Source organism: Chiloscyllium plagiosum, unplaced genomic scaffold, assembly GCF_037043375.1.
Source record: "Chiloscyllium plagiosum isolate Xiang-an unplaced genomic scaffold, Cpla_swu_hap1 HiC_scaffold_10, whole genome shotgun sequence".
NCBI classification, from domain to species: domain Eukaryota; kingdom Metazoa; phylum Chordata; class Chondrichthyes; order Orectolobiformes; family Hemiscylliidae; genus Chiloscyllium; species Chiloscyllium plagiosum.
The window spans coordinates 19,027,669-19,048,666 of NW_028270148.1; the positions used below are offsets into that span (position 1 = coordinate 19,027,669).

A 20,998-nucleotide genomic window follows, 5' to 3' on the forward strand; every position below is an offset into this window, starting at 1 on the left:
TTAAACAGAGTCTCTACCTCCCTAATCAGAGTGGATATGAAAGCTCCATTTCGCTGATTTTGTTGAAAAGTACAGGCGTTCTTATTGGTTTTTAGCCAATGTTGATCACTCAACTAATATCACAAGCATGGATTACCTGACATTCTCACTGTGATGTTTGTTGGAGCTTGCTCTGTGAAACTCTGGCTGCCATATTTCTGACATTACAAGTGACACCATTTCACCATTGGCTGTAAACCACTATGGGGCGACCTAAGGTATTGGAAAACACCATGCAAATACAAGCCTTTCTTTCCTTCTTTCATCCACAAGTTTTCTCTAAGACCCTCTTTGAATATCACCACAGAATCTCTACAGTATGGAAGCAGGCCATTTGGCCCAATGAGACCACACTGACCCTCCGAATAGTATCCCACCCAGACCCATACTCCTACCCTATCTCTGTAACCCTGCATTTCCCATGGCTAACCCACCTAACCTGCTCATCCCTGGACACTCTGGGCAATTTAGCATGGCCAATCCATCTAACCTGCACATCTTTGGACTGTGGGAGGTAACCAGAGAGCCCAGAGGAAACTCGCCCATCATGAAGGGAATGCGCAAACTCCACACAGACTGTAGCCTGAGGGTGGAATTGAACCCAGGCCCTTCACGCTGTGAGGCAGCAGTGCTAACCACTAAGCCACCCTGCTGCCAACCATGGATCTACTGCAGCCACCTGGACAGACTGACACTGCCTTGTACGATCTAAAGGAGGGCACCTCCAACCATGATGCACTTCCTTAGTCCTACATTCCAGTCTCTGCCTCGAGTGGGGACTTGAATCTACTAAACTCTGACGCAGAAATGAGCATGCTTTCCTTTGCTGCCACAGAGCGAAACATCCCCATTTAGAAAACAAATGTTTCAGCCATTTCACTGCAAACAAGAAAATGGGTTTTAATAGTTGGTGGGTTCTAGCTCAATTATAATTAAGGCTGAAATGTCCTTGAAGAATATTAATCTTTCAGCTACACTAATTATCTTCTCTGTTTGATTCGGTTTTCTGCATAGATTAAAAAAGTATATGTTTGCACTTGAAGAGGTGAGATCATTCTGATCAATGAGGACAATTAATCTACAAAAAACCCTGTTCCTTCAGCACTTGCCATTTCATTTTGTATGTACTAATGTACACTGATTGCACTGAGGAATTCGAAAGACAAATCTACATTTTGCCTTTTCTTACGACTGAAGGTAACAAAAATTATATCGGGTGGTGTGCAATAGAGCTGTCAGTGATTACTACAGAGAAGAGTGATCTTACAAAATGAGAAATCATCATCTATTGCTATCATGCTAATATTTAAGTTCTTGTTCCAATTTCCATGCGTTCAGGAGACAAACATTAGTGGTCAGCCCAATATTCACGCAAACAATAATCTATAAGGGGGTCAGTAAAGCAATGAAATGATGACAGTTAGGAACATTTTAACTGGCATATTTTGGTGTCTCTCCTTCTAGCATTTGAAGGTCACTGGGTTTAGTCTGAAGGATGTCTCTGTACATTTGGAAATTGCGCTGTCATAAAAAGTGATGACGTGTATATAAGTGCGGAACTGTGGACACATATGTTGGAATGAGAGCATGTATGACAAAGAAAGTATTGTATTTTGGTCGCATGACCATCAAAGAGCACCCTACAGACAATGGAGACTTTGCACTATCATCACTCCTGTGATGTCGGAAAAATGGTTAGCCAGTTTGTGTGGTTGCATGAACAGTAATCTAATAATGATCAGATTATTTGTTTTGTGATGTTAAGTGAAGCATAGACATTGGCCAAGACTCCAGGGATAATTCCCCTGCTCTACTTAGAAATAGTGCCACGGCCTGATTTACATCATCCAGGATGGCAAATGGAGCCTTGGTTTGATGCCTCATCTGAAAAGCAGCACTTTCAACAATACAGCACTTCCTCACTACCATTCAGGAGTCAGTCAAGATACTTCTGCTTAAGTCTTGGTCTGGAACTTGAACTTATTACCTTAAGAGTTTGAGGCAACAATGCTACCAAATGAGCCACCAAATTAGCAGTCAGTTTGGTTTCGATACATGTTCACAGCTTCTAAAATCTACTGTGATTATCCACATTATTTCTAGGACGTTAAGGTTTTCTTGGCATGTTTTGACCAGTATTGCACAAGTGTGATTCGATCAGAATATTTCCTGGTCTTTTACTTCAACTTGCACTTGATTATTTAAAGGGGGGTGAAGGGGGCGAGGGTACTATTATTACAGTGATTTTGCAGGAGGATCAGATCATAGCGTTTCAACATTACTCGCCACATAAATTTTATTTTAACGTTGTCATGATTTTACATTCTCTCCTGGTTTCAATCAAGCCACTGTGAATAATTGCCAATTGGGCACCTGAGAAGTAAAATCAAAATGTAATTACAAAAACAGTAAGGTGCAATTTTCTCCTCTCTCTGGTGGTGAGCTTGGAGGAAGAAAGAGCATGAAACTAAGAAAGGTGTCGCAGTACCAGGTGCTCATCATCCATCGTCTCCACCAAAATCTGGGATGGGAAGGCCCATAATTGACCAGCTCACCTCACTGCCAATTGAGACCTTTGAGTGCCACAGAAGTTCTCAAAGGCCTCGTCTGCATAGCCAGCTTATCACCTCCAGTGGGAGGTATGGGGTTTGGAAGAGTAGGGGGTGATCGGCCAAAAGGACGCGGCACTTGAGCTTCCAACCATGGTCCCTGATTCCAGGTAAAGGCCTTTCGATGACCTTATTACTGCTCAATTGGCAGGGCGAGCCTTCCCGTAAAGAGAAACCACAGTTCCTTTGCCAGCTCGTTAGCCCACAGGCTGGACCCCTCCCCCCGACACCTCAATAAGATTCTGCCTAATACTCCCCACTTACAGGGAAGCTGTAAAACATAATGTGTTTCGTACGAATATCTCTTTGCAATGCAAGTACAGGTGAAGGGAATAACGCAAAGTTTGTTCACTGTCTCACTGCCAGGGATGATTTGAAATGGAGGCACAATTAAGAGGGGCAAGGAGCAATATCAGCCAAGGATTAAAGGTTAATGAGACATGGCTGGAAAATGGCTCACTGCTCTTACATTTGCAATTACATTTATAAAATGTGCCAAATTCCTTTATCATATTAAACTCAACCAAATTCTATAACAATAGGAAACTGAGCCATCAATAGTTGATCTATATATTAACCTACCAGTTTGAAGATTATCCTTGCCACAAGCCTGGTCATATCAGTTGGAACTTTCGGATAGATACTTCGCAAACATTTACATTCACGCTTGTGGTCCAGCCAAGCTAGTTTCTAAAGCGAAAAGAAAACACTTTTAACTGAGGATTAACTGGACAAATAATTGCCGATCACTGTAAATCAAACATCGGCAGACAACTCACTACATCCATATGGAGAAAATCATACTGAGAATTCCTATAGGTGAGTGACACCCAGGTGTGGAAGGATCAGTGGCAAGTAGCAGTCGAGCCACACAAGTGTCAGACAATGATTATTTCCAACAAGGGAGAATCAACCATTGTCCCCATAATCTTCAATTGGAATGACAAATTTTACCTGAATTACACAATTACTGCTCACCATCACCGTCTCCGGGGCAATCAGTGATGGGAAATAAATGCTGGCCCAACCAGCAACTCCCGTATCTTGTGAATGAATCAAAAGAAAATGGTAAGCATGCCCCCATCCCTTTACAGGACTGACTAAAATCATTGGAGAGGAGAGAAAGAGCAGACTAAACTCAAGATAAATAATTTGAAGGGCAAATGCTGGGGGATAGTAGGACTATTCCGAATTGCTTTTCTCGAGACCTGGCAGTGCCATGATGGATGGAACAAGCTCCATTTGAAAGAAATGTCCTTATTTTAGAGGAGCTTAACATGGTGATCCATCCCAAAGCATTTCCCAGGAATGTTACTGAACAAAATTTGACCTAAGGGGGCCTTGGGCAAAGAGGTAGGATATTGTGAGGGGAGGGCTGGGGGATACTCAGCAAAGAAATTAAGATGCTGAGTTCCAAGGGTCCCCTCAGTGTGTTAAACAAGTGCAACAGATTCAAACAACATCCAAAATTAAAGGAAATGTGGTAGAGGGGAAACAGAAACTCTAATGGGGCACTGTAAAATCCTAAGAGAGACAATCACAACATTAAAGCACTAATTAAATTAATAGAGGAAAAGATTACAGCTCTACGCATGAAAACGTTTGCCAACACAATAAAATCAAAGACAATGGCTGCGGTTGACTGTCAATATATATCCCATCACATAGAGTCATATAGCACGAAAACAGACCCTTCAGTCCAACCAGTCCATGCTGAACATAATCCCAAATGAAACCAGTCCCACCTGCTGACTCCTGGCCCATATCCCTCCAAACCTTTCCGGTTCATGCACTTATCCAAATGTTTTTTAAATGTTGTAATTGCGCCCACATCCACCACTTCCTCAGGGAGTTCATTCCACACATGAAAAACTCTATGTAAAAAATTTGCTCCTCACATTTTTTTTAAATCTCTCTCCTCTCACCTGAAAAATGTGCCCCCTTGTCTTGAAATTTTTCCATCCTAGGGAAAAGACATCTACCATTGTTGCACCAAAGCTGCCATAAAACCCACAAGTCTTTAAGAATTGGTTGAAAAAGAAAAAAATGGCAACAAGATGAAGACCTAAAAATAAAACTTGGCGCTTTACCTGCCTGGTAGACAACACGTTTAGGAAAGACAAATACTGTAAACTGGCAAGTCGATCTGTTTAAACACCAAGAAAGGTAAGGAGACTAAAATAGCAGCAGGTGGAATGAACTGCAAGTCAACAAACAAAAGAAAGCTGTCAGAAAATTTTAAATTTTAAACAAAGGTGAATTCAATTCCAGAACCACAATTGGGCAGAAAGAAAATTGGTCAGAAATTCATTCACTTAAATAAAAAAGACTTAAATTCATGCATCTTTCACCACCACTTAAGTACTACACAATTGTTCATGTTTTGATTTAGAAAATGCAAATCCTCAGAGCTAAGTGATAGTCTCCTCATTTGATGAATTAGAGGCAATTAGTCCTCCATTTATTCTGGAGAGGAGACATTCCTTAGTAACATGCAGCATTATCACAGGCACAGAAGTACTTTCACAATATGGTCATTGTTAGAATGTAGGCAAGGCAGCAGAAAATCTGCAAACATACAACAATGAGACAAGCAACCTCATAATCTGCATCGTTTTAAGGATACCCAGTGATCTTGCACCTAAGAGAGCTGAAAGCATCTCGTTTTTAAGTCTAATTAAAATGATACTGCAGCATCCCCTCAATGTGGTTGACTCTTAACTGCCCTTTGGGTATTTAGGAATGGGAAATAATACTGTTCTAACCAATGACACCGTTTCCCATGCATAAATAAAATCAAACTACACTGGGATGTTAGCCTAAGTCTTTATGCCGACGGCTCTGAACTTGGACTTAAACACAGCACTTTACGCTGGAGATGTAAGACGATGACTGACATTCACAAATCTTTGTGGATAAGTGTGGACCCTGAAGACAAAAGGCTGATGTCCATCTATCGAAGACAAGGGTCGCAATGAAGAGGCTAATGAGTAAGGCTATCAGAGTAACTTGATTCACCATGTACACATAATGCTGGCAGGAGGCCAGGGCAAATGCACCAGAAAAGGTTAAGATGTGCAAGCAAGTCAGCAGTGAACAATGAGATCAAAGCACGGACAGTCATGAAAGCAGGAGGCCACATGCACCTGGACAAGCCACTCTGGATAGGACAGCACAGGCCAGCCATAACCAAAAGGAACTGAAAATAGCAAATGAGTTGGAATACACATGGGTGAAAAGTAGGTATGGGCAGTGCTGACTCTGGGATGTAATGATGAGGAGGTGCTGGTGTTGGACTGGGATGGACAAAGTTAAAAATCACACAACACCAGGTTGTACTCCAACAGGTTTATTTGGAGGTACAATCCTTTTGAGTGCTGCTCCTTCATCAGTGGATAGTGATGAAGGAGATATTCGTATCATCAATAGTCACAGATGAGGTGCCGGAAGATTGGAGGTTGGCTAACGTGGTGCCACTGTTTAAGAAAGGTGGTAAGGACAAGCTAGGGAACTATAGACTGGTGAGCCTGATGTCGGTGGTGGGCAAGATGTTGGAGGGAATCCTGAGATAGTTCCACCTGCCAGCACCCAGCCCATATCCCTCCAAACCCTTCCTATTCATACACCCTTCCAAATGCCTCTTAAATGTTGTAATTGTACCAGCCTCCACCATATCTTCTGGCAGCTCATTCCATACACGTATCACCCTCTGCGTGAAAAGGTTGTCCCTTAGGTCTCTTTTATATCTTTCTCCTCTCACCCTAAACCTATGCCCTCTAGTTCTGGACATTATAGAAAGGATTTGGAAGCTTTGGAAAGGGTTCAGAGGAGATTTGCCTGGTATGGAGGGAAAGTATTACGAGGAAAACCTGAGGGACTTGAGGCTTTTTTTTAAGAGAGAAGGTTGAGAGGTGGCTTAATTGAGACGTATAAGATAATCAGACGGTTAGATAGGTTGCACAGTGAGAGCCGTTTTACTCAGATGGTGATGGCTAGCACGAGGGGACATGGCTTTAAATTGAGGGGTGATAGATATAGGACAGGTGTCAGAATGTAGTTTCTTTACTCAGACAGTAGTATGGGCGAGGTTCGCACTGCCCAAAACAGTAGTAGACTCACCAAAGCTAAGGGTATTTAAATGGTCGTTGGACAGGCATATAGACAAGAATAGGGCTTATGCCTGAAACGTCGATTCTCCTGTTCCCTGGATGCTGCCTGACCTGCTGCGCTGTTCCAACAACACATTTTCACCTCTGATCTCCAGCATCTGCAGACCTCACTTTCTCCTCCATATAGAGAAGAATAGTTTAGTGCAGGTTAGATGGGCTTCCGGTGGTTTCACACGTCGGCACAACTTCGAGGGCCGAAGGGCCTGTACTGCGCTGTAATGTTCTATGTTCTGACGAAGGAGCAGCACCTGGTGTTTGTGTAATTTTTAACTCTGGGATATAAGGCAGACTCCAGAACATGAACAGAGGCAGTGGGTGCAGCCAAAATGAAGACGGACGAACTTACCTCAGTAAATGTGGAAGGCAGCCAAAATAGGAGGGCCTGGAGCATTGACAGAGTTATGAAATAAAATACAGTCCAATCCAATAATTCAAGCTCCAGCCAAACATGCCCGGTTGTGGTTCTGGTTTCCAATATATGAATACAGCTCTGTGAGAAAATCTATGACCAACATCATTCAAGTCATTTTGAACAACAACCATTTTATGCAGAATGACAGCTTATTGTTAAATAATTTCTTCTGTTACTTCTGGCAGCAAGTTTCTAGCTGGGGGAAACATTCAAGATGGCAACACAGTTTTATTCTTTCACGGGATATAGGATGTTGTTGCCTATTTTCATGTTCTCCGGAGATGGTGGTGCTGAGCTGCTTTCTTGAACTGCTGAAATTCACGTGATGTAGTTATACACACACATTCTAGGATCATGATCTAGCAACACTGAAGGAATTGCAATGTATTTCTGAGTCAGACTGGAGTGCAACTTGAAAAGGAACTTGCAGATCGTGGTGTTCCCAAGTATCTGTCACTCTTGGCCTTGGTAGAGGCCAGGGGTTTGCAAGGTGCTTTCAAAGGAGTTTTGATGAGTTGCCACAATGTAATTGTTAATGGTACATACTGCTGCCTGAGTGCCTTGTTTAAGAGGATGGAGGTTTAAGGTCACGCATGGGGTAATGACCATGTGAAATGCTTTGTATTGGAATGTGTTGGGCTTCAAATGTTGTTGAAGTTGCAGTCACCCACACAAATAGAGAACATTCCATTACACCCCTGACCTCAGCTGGCAGATGCTGAGCAAACCACAGGAGTAAAAAGTAGGCTACTGGCTTCAGAATTTCATGTGTTTGACCTATTCTTGCAGCCACAGTATTTATATGACTGGCCAGTTAATCAATGGTAACGCGGAGCATGTTGACAGCACAGGTCTCAGCACTGGTAATGCCACTGAATCTCAACAGGGAGTTAGCTAGATTTTCTCTTGTTGGAGATGGCCATTGCCAGGCACTTGGTGCTACTTGCCACTAATCAGCCCAAGCCTGACTGTTATCCAGGTCTTGCTGCAGATGAACATGGATTAATTCAGTGTCTGAAGAGTCCCGAATGGTACTGCAAAACTGTGTAAACAACAGCTACAATCCCACTTCTGACTTTATGTTGGAGTTAAGATCATTGATGAAGCAGCTGAAGGTGACCAGGCCCAAGGAACTCCTGTGGCAATGTCCTGAGAGTAAGATGGTTGATTTCCAACAACTACTGCCATTGTTTTGTCTTGTACTCATCAGGACCAATTGCAAAATTCTTCAAAGGGAAAAAAACATCATACAGTATGAAAGAATAGCGCTGATTGGCTGGCAAGTGGACTCTGATTGGTAGAGGCATTGCCTTGGAGAAAGCATCAGTTAAATAATGAGTGACAGCTAACTACCAAGCTTTGATTAAATTTTAAAAGAGGCACTTTGATTCTGATTGGTCAAGACATTATCCTGTGAAATGAACAAGAGATGGCTATCACCTAATTATCTGAATTAAAATAACTGCCCTCTCTGTATGTGTTCTGTCTGAAAAGAAACAGGGTCCTGTGTATTATTACATAGCTTCCAGTGTATGCACGTGCACCACACCGTAAGATCAACTGACAACCCCATTCGTTGTCAGCATAACTTCATTAGAATTATTTCGCAAAAAGAAAATCCTCAAAATCCATTGCTTGGACCATTGTTTCAGTCACCAACCTAAAACTCTTCTATCCTAGAAATTCAAGTGCACAGGGACATGTCATTAAATTAAAATACATAACATATAAATGCCAGTTTCTATTAAACATTTGGTACATGCTTGTGTAAAGAGAATGTAAAAGAATTGAGCACTCGAAGCATACGATGACACAGTGCCATCAAACATTGTGCTCAGGAATTAACTAAACAAACACAAAAGCTCATCCAGAAAATCAATCACTTTTAGAGCATCTGTTCAGTCGCACAGCATAGGCTATGAGATACTTAGCCAAGCACTAAACCAAAGCTGCCCTTTCACATTCAGAAGATGTAGTAATATCACAACCAGTTGTATGGAATTGCAGTTATCACAAAATCAATGGTCATTTTAAGGCAGTTGTCAAAAAATGGGCCAAATCACTGGAAAAAGCTGGAGTTAACCTTTGAACCAGTCACCTCGGTTCCAAAAAAACTAGATTACAATTCAGGCTTGTTTAAACAGGCCTTGTGCTTCGCTTTTTAAAAGCAGACAAGTCATAACTGTCGAACCTAAACCACAGGATGACAATGTAGACTGCAAAACATCTATCCTGATCCAAGTCAATTATAGTTTTTGCAGATAATCCAATATTTTTGCCAAGTTACTAAGTGGACGTATCCACTTTCTGGGAGAGGCACCAACACTTAATGACCTGACTCATGCTCTGACACTTGATGCCTCCTTTACTTCCCGTCATTCATAACATTGCCCATCGTAATAAAAACATGTATACTTCAAGTCTCAAAGGGACACAGATTGTTTCAAAGTATTTTTTAAAAATAAAAAGCAGAGATCAATGATGGCTTTGTCTGCTAATTTTTCTGGCCTTATTCTTCAGTGACGACAACCTTACGTTTGAACTTGGTCTAAGTGGTACTTGCTGGCTTCCATATTGGCTAGCCATTCCCAATCTCTCCAATTCTGCAGAAACCTAGTCTTTCCATGAATGCTGCCAGGACCAAACCTATTTGACAATTTGTACCTGGTCAGCCAAATACTGCACCCCTCATGTAAGCATTGACCACTGACACCTTGAACAATGAGATCTACAACCTGATCACCTGTGTCAGTTCAACATTCTACAAACCAGTGTTTGATAACAAAGACCTTTGCAAGTTAACAAAAGGCTTAGTGTATAGAGTAGCTGTTGTCACTACACTCCTATACTGCAGCGAGGGCTGAGTTATATATAGCAACACATAAAAGCAGAGAAGAAATTCCATCAGCAATGCATTCGCTCCATTCTCAGAGTTCAAATCAGTGGAACATAAAAAAAGGTTGAAGCCTTTCTTGAAGACAACTCTGTGCATATTCAGTCAAAACACCTGTAAAACGATGGATTGTACATACTTTACAGCCATCTGGACACAGTCTGCCTTGTTAGATCCTGTTTTCTCAAATTCAAAATGACCACTATTCCAGGAGTGGAGAAAGAAAACACAGCAAAACATTCACAAGCACTCCTTGTAGGCAACAACGTTGACATTAAAGCTGAGAGGGGCTTTCTGCCAATGTTCAGAATGGCAACAACTTGCCCAGAGCTGCTCCACACATTATTTCCTAATATCTTAATGATGAGGCAGAATGTTGGCAGAGATGGAGAGAAAAGACACCAAATCCTGCTCACCGGGTCCTATTACCTCAAGAGACATCCTGCCCAATGTGCCCTCAAATCTGCAGGTCAAGAAATGTCCTATGAAGACCCACAACAGAAACTCACAACCATGAGTAGACATCACCTTCAATTTGGGGGACAATTGATGATATTTCAGAAAAGAACTTATCCTCAGCCAATCAGATACAGAAAAAGTGGCGTCCACAGTTTCAGGACATCTCAAAGCACTTTACAGTAAATGAAATAGATATCTATAAAACACAATCATGTTGCATTATGGGAAGTGCAGCAGCCTTTCATGTCCTCAGGAAATAGCAATGTGACAATGACCAGATAAGTGTCTTCTCTTTTAAAGTGTTGTTGGTTGAGAGACAATTATTGACCAGCACTCTGGGGAGAACACTCCTGCTCTTCCTCGAAAAGGTTCCATGAGATCTATAGTACTTTTGTTAACACGAGACAGAAAAGAAGGCCTCGATTCCATCAGCAAAACAATGGCACCTTCGACAATATAGCACTGAAGTCTTAGATTGGATTTTCATTCTCATGGTACTTGTTTCTCCTTGGACAGTTCATTAAAAGTAATGAGATGCTTCGGTAGGGCCTCTCCCTGCTGTAGGGCCAATCAGCTAGACTCAATGACAGGGAATAGCTTCACTCTAAACAAAACGCTTGCACCTTAAAACCAGATCAAGGACCAGCTTTGGGCGACTGGATTTTCTGTGTCATCAGCTGGCAAGTCTTACTGAGCAGGTGATAAATCAGTATTCTGGGTCAGGCCGCAGTGAAGAAGCTCTCCAGACAGGTTAGCATCCTCTACTGAGCTGCACTGAGAAATATGGGGACATTGCATAGAATCAACATTGTACCAGAAGTGGCCAATCAAACAATGCAGTCCAACTGCCATATCCCATCATCCTCTTTTGCCTCTTCACTTTAACTCTGAGTTCTGCTGTCTCCTCTCATCACCCTCATGTTCATTCTCCACACAAGTCAGCTTCCAACCTCATTAGCATAGCCTTATTATTATTCTATTTTAATGTCTCTCAACTAGACCTTGCGCTAGTGAGCTCCACACATTCATAAATCTGGAATACTCCAGTTCAAGGGCCTGTGTGCAGAGGGAGTGAAATCCCCCACCTCCCTCACATACTTCTCTTTTCATGAAGCTATCCTACCCGATGTCACCACTCTCACATCCACTTTCCCAAAGCACTCAGACTTTGTATGAAATGCTGAAAGTGTGAAGCATTGCTCCATTGTTTCAAACTAGGCACTGCCCTGCAACAAGATGCCTTTCAGTCTCACCCACTCCCTAAACTTGATTATCTTTGCTGTCCTATTTAACTTGCGTTGTCGTCTTCTCTCAGCACCCATACAAAGTTTTAAAAAATCAATGTCTACTTGACTATAATTAGGAAGAAATAACAACACTTGATGGCACCCCTGCACACTGAGATCATGTTTGGCACTGCTCTGAATCCGACTTAAATCCATATTTATTAAGCAGCTTACTCAGCAGTTTCTCATCTCTGGAAGGACACGCACTGTTATGGTGTGAAAAACTGCAGCATGTTTATACTAGTCTCACCTTTATAAATAACTCTTCCTGTAATTATTCAGCATGTCTTTTATCCAACATATTAATCTTGCTCATAAACAAATGCAAGCAATACAACAGTGTGTTCAAATAAACTATCACAGTTGTTAAATAGCTAACTAAACCAGTCCAACAAATCTGTGCTATTCTTGGCTAGACAATACAAAACTAATCTCACTGGGTCAATTTCTCCCCTCTGTCTCATTCTGTTTCATATAGTTAGCAATTTTCCTTTTAACACACACCAGTTTCTACCTCAACCCCTCCCTGTGACTAAGCAATATGTTCCAACAACCCTAAACGTGAAGGAATTCCTCCTAACTTGCCTGACAAGTTAATCACTTGGAGAAGTCTTCTTACCACCAATCCCCTAGACAGAAATAACAGCATTTTCAAACTCCACCATGTTGTAAACCTTACGTTTTAACGACCTCTATTAAAGTTTCTTGAATGGAAATGTGTTGCTGGAAAAGCGCAGCAGGTCAGGCAGCATCTAGGGAACAGGAGAATCGACGTTTCGGGCATTAGCCCTTCTTCAGGAAATCAGTTTCTTGAAGTTTCTTGAAACCTATTTTGCTGTTGTGGAAAGATGGGCAGAAATCTTGGTCCCAGTATTTTCAATGCTTCCCCTCCTGAAACTGTCCAGGTGAATCAACACCATATTGTGTGGCTTTCGTGCCCCATCTATAACAGAGCCTCAAACTACTGATCAGACTAATTGCAGCCTCAGCAGAGTTATCTACGAATTTATCATTCCTTCCTTACTCCAATTTCAATGCTTCTGACAACCAAAATGTTCTTTGATCAGTTGTGAACTGATAATTGACACTTCTAGAATGACATGAATTGAGCATTTGGATCTCTTCTTTTATTTGTTCACAAAACTTTGAGTGGCCTTTGGACAGTCTTTATTGCCCATGCCTTGTTGCCCTTAAGAAGGCAGTGGTGTGCTACCTTTTTGAAACACTGTGGTCTATTTGGTGTAAATACAGCAGTGCTCTCAGGAAGGGAATTTCAAGACTTTGACGCAGCAACACTGAAGGAACAGCGATAGAGTTCCAAGTCAGGAAGGTGGGTGGATTGATGGGGAATGTACAGGTGTTGGTTTTCTCATGCATCTGCTGTCCTCCTGGATGGTAAGAAATCCAAGTTTGGAAAGTGCTGTCATAAGGGAACTCAGTGAGTTGCTGCAGTGTATCTTGTAAATGTTATACACTGCTGTCGCTATGCACCAGTGGTTAATGGAGTTAATGATGGTGGTGGTGAATGGGATGCCAATCAAGCAGATGGTTTTGTCTTAGATGTTGTGGAGCTACTAGTGCTGTTGGAGCTGCATTCATCCAGACAAGTGGAGAATACTCTACCACATTCCTGATTTGTGCCTTGTAGATGGTGAAACGCTTCTGGGAAATGTTTGCTACATCCAGTTGATAGAACACATATTTTTGCCAAAATGCATTGTATTTCCCAATGTGAAACTGTATCTTATTCTCCATTCTGCACTTTGACAATGCCTACTGGAACTTTTAAAGAAATATAAATTAAACTAGTTTCAAAATTTCTGACTCCTTCCACCTTCAGTAAAGTTCCAGCTAATTGTATTTGTGAACCTTCCATGTGGCAAAGGAAGCATTAAAGAGTTACAGAGCAGAAGAAACAATTGGTTCTTGTATCTGAAACTCAGCCTCAGGATCAAATGAATACCACCCATTTAATACAAGGGGTCATGGAGCAGAGGTAGTTAAAAACAGCCAGAAATTTGCAGCCCGATTCTAACCACACAATCCACCTTCATAAAACTCAGCACAGCTCACACACAAAATCAGCTGGATTGGTGCCAGACCACAGGGATTTCATTGCTCTGTTTCCTGAGCCAATCATCCAAAATGTGAAACAGACTTGATATTTTCAAAAATAGCCAAGCAATGATTCAAAAGAAAAAGTGTATCAAAATGCACAGAAGATTAGAAACATTCAAAGCAGGAGGAAAGATTCAGATTAGAAAACGAAGCAGCTAGACTGAAGGAGCAGTGTCGAATCAGTTTATAAATCTTTGATGTCTACAAAACATGGAACAGTGTGTGTAAATGGTAAAACATGGGTGTATAAGTACACTAAAACATGCCAATAGTCTTTAAATAATGATAATAAAATGGGGCACTGCTCCACCTAGGAGGGCCTGTTTCGGTTTTAAGTATGGAGGTAAAGCAAAAGATACCCTGGCCTCTGTCTTCTGTCCCCTTCACCATTCCAATAAAGCTCCGTAGTAAGGCAAGAAACAGTACTTCATTTATCAACTGGCTACTCTTACAACTTCCTGGCCTCAATGTTGATTTCAATGCTACATTATTATAACACAAGGACAGACAGTCAAATCAAATCAGTCTCCCTGTGCCTGTATTTACAACACTGTAAAATTAAAACATTCAATGACCCCCAAAATTGACCCCAACGATTCCTAACCAGACTTTTTGAATAAACAAAATGAGACACCAAGTTTATAGCTTAAACAAAAGCATTAACTTATAATTAATACAGCAACTTTAACAGATCAAAGTTAAACAAGGTAACCAAATTAATGTGAATAATTCAAACTTAATCTTTTTTGACTCTAGCCCCCACTCTCTAATATACAAATGACAGACCCATTTAAAGGATGAATTCAAGAAAACCAGAAGATATGCAACTTGAGCAGTTTCCACGATGCATGGTAATGCAGACAAATGAGATTATAGCTTGGTTGATACCTGAAGACAATGGATAATGTAAATAGTTTCTAATCAGCTCCGAGGAATGTTCATTTAATTCTTACAACTGAGATTCTATTCTTTGGACTTTCAGTAAGTTGATAATGGGAGGATTACTGGAGAGTAATCAAATCTCTGTTCTGTACCTTTGGTAACCATAATATGACAGATTTTTTTAAAAAGTTCAAACTTTGATTTTTCTTTCTGCTTTTCTTCAACTTTCTCTTTCTTGACACCAGCCTCCATGGATGGCCCCTGTTAACATCCAAACACCTGCCAACACTTGAGCATGTTTCTCCAGAACCGAAACATCTACAGCGTTCTTTAAGCAAGAATCAACCTGCCTAGGTACTATAAACAAATATTATCTTGCTATTTTCTCAAAAAAAACTGTTGCTCACAGTCCAAAGATCACTTTCAATTCTCAGCTCACAGTTTCACAAAATGGATTTTAAAAAAGAAGAAACACAGAGAGAGTACTAACAGATTAGTGAGGTTTGAGAAGATTTGTAGCTCAGGTTGAGGTTTTGGATGTAGGTTTGCTCGGGGAGTGTGTCTGAGTAGGATGCTCTTCAGAGGACCGGCGTGGGGCAAACGGCCTGCTTCCACACTTGAGGGATTCTATGAAAATTCTATGAAATCAAAATACCTTTAATGTAACCAAAGGCCTAAATTTGCACTTTAGCAAAGTACAACCCAAGTCAGGTGTGAGACACCAGGTCACATGCAGAGATATCCAGTCAGATGCCAAAGTTTGGTCAAAGAGGGAGGATAGCTCAATAGTAACAGTAAATACTGGATATGTGCGAGAGGCTAGAATTCTATGCATGCAGATATCTCAGAGGATTGTGATAATGGTGGAGAACAGAGAGAGAGGGAAGGGATGAGGCCATGGAAGGATGTAAAAACAAGCATGACTTGACAATCAAGGAGTTACTTGACTGGGAGCTTATGCAGATCAGTGAGCACAGAGGCAATTGGATAACAGGAACTGGTACAAGTTATGGGCAGCAAAGCTTTGGACAATCTCAAGTTTATGGAGTTCATGTATATAAACTTGCTCTAAGCCAAGTCAGAATTGTGTGTCTCAAAAGGGACCCTAAAGGGAATGGCGTTCACATGACGACTCAGGGTTAGTGGGATGCAAGGTATGTGACATTCAGTATTTCTGGCCTCTATTAAGAAAAAGGTATGAATGTTCCTAGGGTTTTAATTGGAATTTTTTTGCATTGGGAGCATTACAAGTAGACAGTACAAACATTGAAGGTAATTACCTTGTTCTCAATTCGAAGGATTAGGAACTGATTTTTTTTCACTTGGGGGAGAAGAACCCATAGCTTGAACAGCTTTTAGATTCAGCTCATTGAGGTCAGAGTTAGATACATGAAACAGTTCCGCCTCGAGAAAGGAGTTAGTTCAGAAGAGTTAAGAAGTAGGGTGTAAGGGGTTAGTTTGAAAGTTCCAGAACAGAAGTGATTAGAATATAATCTAGAATGTAATATAATCTAATCTAATCTAATCTAATTATGAAAGGGTCATTCAAAGCTGAGAAGGTACAACCTAAGTTGAAGGGCTTTTGCCCGAAATGTCGATTTTCCTGCACCTCAGATGCAGCCTGATCTGCTGTGCTTTTCCAGCACCACTCTAATCTTGACTCTGATCTCCAGCATCTGCAGTCCTCACTTTCACCTACAACCCAAGTTGTGTTAATGCTAAGGAAGAGACTGTCAAACTCTCAAGGCCAGGCACTGAAAGCAATAGTTAAGTCAAACCTATAAAGTGATAGGAAAGGGAATGTCTTCCAGTTTTTAATTACTGTGAAGGGATGCTGTTAGTGGAAGTAAAATATTGCATTTTACCATGTGGTTTTGAAATCTTCAAAATTGGGTTATATGTAAATAGCTTGTTCCATATTATCTTGATTCCTCTTACACAATAAGCTTGTTTTGCAGATCTGCAGCATTATATGCTTGTGTTTTTGTGAAAGACCACCTCACTAAATCAAAAAAGAAGATTTATCAAGCAAGATTTAGGCCCTGGATCAGTAATAATATCAGCAGGGATCTTAACAAATGAGGGTGAATACAAGCTGCGAAGTTTTCTAAGTACAGTATGTCTTCAGTTGAAAGTAGTGTTGTCAATAACAGATTTCTGCCATCATTTGTGTGGAGTCGACTTATGAAAATGACTAGAAACCTCATTTTAAGTGATTAACAAGGATGAGCCAGTCGAGACAATCAACAGTCAGTTGACTGGCTCAGCATCCAAGAGAATGAACTAGATTCCTTTCACAGTGGCTCTGTGGTTAGCACTGCTGCCTCACAGCGCCAGCGACCCGGGTTCAATTCCAGCCTCGGGTGACTGTCTGTGAGGAGTTTGCACATTCTTCCCGTGTCTGCGTGAGTTTCCTCCAGGTGCTCCGGTTTCCTCCTGCAATCCAAAGATGTGCAGGTTAGGTGAATTGGCCATTCTAAATTGCCCATAGCGTTAGGTGCATTAGACAGAGGGAAATGGGTCTGGGTGGGTTATTCTTCGGAGGGTTAGTGTGGACTTGTTGGGCCGAAGGGACTGTTTCCACACTGTAAGGAATCTAATTTAATCTAATCTAAACATGAAGATTAGAATAGATTCAGATTATCAAGAAAAACAAACAGACAATGCGTTTAAACATAAAAACCAAAGGACTGAGGTTACTAGAAATGTGCATCAAAAACAGAAATTGCTGGAGAACTCAGGAGGTCTGGCAGCATCTGCACGGTCATTGATCCTTCTTCAGAACTGATTGTGGCTAGGAAAAGGTTAGTATACTGTATATGAAGATGGGATGGGAGGCGGAGGGAGGAGTAAATGATAGGTGGAGATGGAACCCAGAGAGACAGAGAAAAACAATTGGACAGCTAAAGGGGTGGATTAAAGGTGATTCTGGTGGAATAATTGGCTGCTAATGGGGGCTATTAGAGGCTGACAATAGGTAGTGTGAATTAAGAGTCCATGTGATGACAAGGCCCAGGATATGGGGATAGGGGGTAAGGACATGGCCTCAGGCCCTAAAACTGTGGAACTCAATTGTAAACCCAGGAGGCTGAAAAGTTCCCAAGCAGAAAATGAGCTTCTGAATTTCCAGTTTGTGCTGAGCTTCATTAGAGTGTTGCAGTAAGCCAGAGACAGAGATGCTGGCCGGGGCACAAGGTGGTATGCTGAAGTGACAGGCAACTGGAAATTCAAGGTCTTTTTTGTGTACAGGCGATGCATTTTGAAGGCAACTCATGCAGCCATGTTCAGGAAACAGAGAAGTTAAACAGCAAGAAGGGTGCACAATACAATACAAAGGCAGTATTGCAGTCTGCTCTGTGACCACGAGTTTCTGATTACAATGTTCAACAAAGAAATCCATACTTTTGAATGTGGAGGGTAGTAGGGGATATGGCACAGTGCGGGAAGGTGGGACTGAAACAGCCAGCCAATCAGCCACAACCTTGTTGAATGGTGAAGGAGGTCCAAGGGGGTAAATGGCAGGAACAGGCCTGAGGGGCCGAATAGCCAATTCCAGCTGCTATTTCCCATGTCTTTGATCCAGAACAAAAAAAAATCCAGGTTAGATTGATGAAAAAGTTTTTGCAAAACAATACAAAAACATAATTTACATACAACACAACAATGTGCTTAAAACATAAATCAGTTGTGGCCTTCCACTCTTCCCTAGTGATGAAACAAGTCCCTGTTTGGAATTCTGAAGGAAATATAGTTAGACACATTTTAATTCACTTCCTCACAGACCTGAAGCTACAACACAAAGCATGGTTAAAATCTGCATGAATTAACATTAATTTCACAGGGTACTTTGAGACAGCACAAAAATTAAATAACTACGAACAGCAGGGAGCAATCTGCATTTGGAAAGGATTGAACACACCGCAGCAGAGCAGCTCCGGATGTTCGGAAAGGAGATGGATTTGAGTAAATACAAAAATAAACTTGAAGAGAATGGGGTGAGGAGGAGGTAGAAAAACAGGAGGCGCAGGAAAGGCAGAGAAATAGGAGAAACAGAAGAGAGAAAGTGGAGTGGGGAAAGAGTAAGGGGGACAGAGAATGGGAAAAAAAGAGAGGGGATAGAGGGGGAAAGAGAGGGAGAGGGAATGGGGGAGAGAAAAAAGAGGAGTGTGGGAGAGATAAGGGAGGAGAGAGAGAAAGAGAGACAGAAAAAAGAGGGGGAGACAATGAGTACGTGGATGAGTATGTGGGAGGGGGAAGGAAAAGGAGAGAGTGTGCATAGGAGACGGGGGGGAGGGAGAGGAAGAAAGAAACAGACAGAGACAGACAGACAAGGAAGAGAGAAAGAGATAGAGAGAGAAAAAAGTGAGGGAGAAAGAGTGAGTGTGACGGGGGAAGAGAGGATGACAGTGAGAGTGCGAGACAGACAGAGAGAGAGAGAGAGAAAAAGAGAGGAAGAAAAAGAGTAAGGGAGGGAGAGAGAACTTAAGGCCCTTTCACTGATTGACTAATAAAATAAGGCAACAGCATGGAAGCAGGATGAACTAATCACTGATGATGCTGTCTTTAATTTTATAAAGTTGGGTCTAGAAAGATACATGAACCCTCCAGCAATAGTTAATGGATTTTAATCAAGAGGAGAATTCCTGGCATTTTTCTATCGAGTTGTATAGCTTCCAGAGAAGTATCATGGAGAACAGTCAGCTCTGTAATTGGCTGTGAATACAGAGCCTTCCTGATCACAGAGATCAATTAACGTACCAGACTATAGGATCATTACAATGCTAGGCCACTGAGGGAACACATCATAGATGACAGCTTTAAAAACAACATGGATCCGAGTTAGAATCTCATTAAATCAAAACTCTCCCACGAGTTTGTTGGCAAGTGACAGCAGCTGAGATATCCCATCTTGTAATGCAGCAAAACCATATTTAAACAAGGTGAGCATACAATAGCTGAGGGGAAAGTAGTTCAAGCCACACCATCGCCAAGCAAGGCTTTGCTACCAATACAAATAATGCAATAAAGCTTATACACATCATGTAAACACTGGACAACATCTTGATACGAGTCTATTTTTAACTACTGCATACAATTCTGGTCGCCAGGAAGGATGTTGTCACGCTTGAGACAATGAAGAAAAGATTTACAATGATGTTGCTGGGACTGGAGGGTTTAAGCTAGAGGGAGAAGCTGGAGCTTTTTCCCCTGAAGTGTCAGAGATTTGGGGGGGGGACCTAATTGAGGATTATAAAATCATGAGGAGCATGGATAGGGTGAATAGTCAAGGACTGTTTCCTCTGGTGGGGGAGTCCAAAACTAGAGGACATAGATTTAAGGTGAGAGGGTAAAGATTTAAAAGGAACCAAGGGGTAACATTTTTATGTAAAGGGTGATTTGTGTATGGCAGCCAAAGGAAGTGATGGAGACTGCTACAATTACAATATTTAATCGGGATGGGTGGATGAGTAAAGAAGGATTTAGAGGGATATAGGCCAAATGCTGGCAAATGTGATGAGGTCAGATTGGGATGTCCAGTCAACATAGAGGATTTGGACTGAAGGATCTGTTTCCATACTCTATGACTCTAATATAATTTGGAATAGTTCTTCTGAGAGATCCATCAACATGTAGATAAACAGCAGCTTTATAAACCTGTCTATCATGATTGATGTTCTTGGTTCAATTAAAACTTTTCTTGACGTCTAGCAAGTCACAAATGGATAGTTACGTGCTCATTGACAGCAAGACCCTGAACTTGCAGAAAGACAATGAAAATGTCCATTACTAATACATACAGAGTTGGCTTGCATACTATTAATTGAAACCTCAACCTCCTGACAACAATAGATGCCAGTGGCAATTACACGCTGAGGTCCCTTCATATCTTTTATGTATACAACCAGAATATTCCATAAATTCCGCCAAACTATTAATCAAATGTGATCAGGGAAAGTGGCAATGGGTAAGGCGTCATTACCAAGATGAAGTGTTGAATATTTTTGTTACTTGCCTTAGGACTGACACTGTGACTAGACATTTTTTTCCCATCTTGTCAGCATTACATAAAAAATTGAAGAGTCATCAAACTAGTATAAGTATATGGAATGTCGTGATTTCTACTAAGCCAA

The 20,998-nt window shown here is 41.4% G+C and overlaps 1 protein-coding gene across 2 annotated transcripts in view; it reads right to left on the reverse strand.

Annotated features, from left to right (window-relative positions):
• smyd3 (SET and MYND domain containing 3) overlaps positions 1 to 20,998 on the reverse strand; it is an 815,623-nt gene that overhangs the window by 553,667 nt on the left and 240,958 nt on the right. For both annotated transcript variants that reach the window (XM_043695426.2, XM_087991171.1), the window contains exon 3: positions 3,231 to 3,338. In XM_043695426.2, coding sequence (XP_043551361.1) covers positions 3,231 to 3,338 — 108 coding nt within the window. The remainder of the gene's footprint in view (positions 1 to 3,230; positions 3,339 to 20,998) is intronic.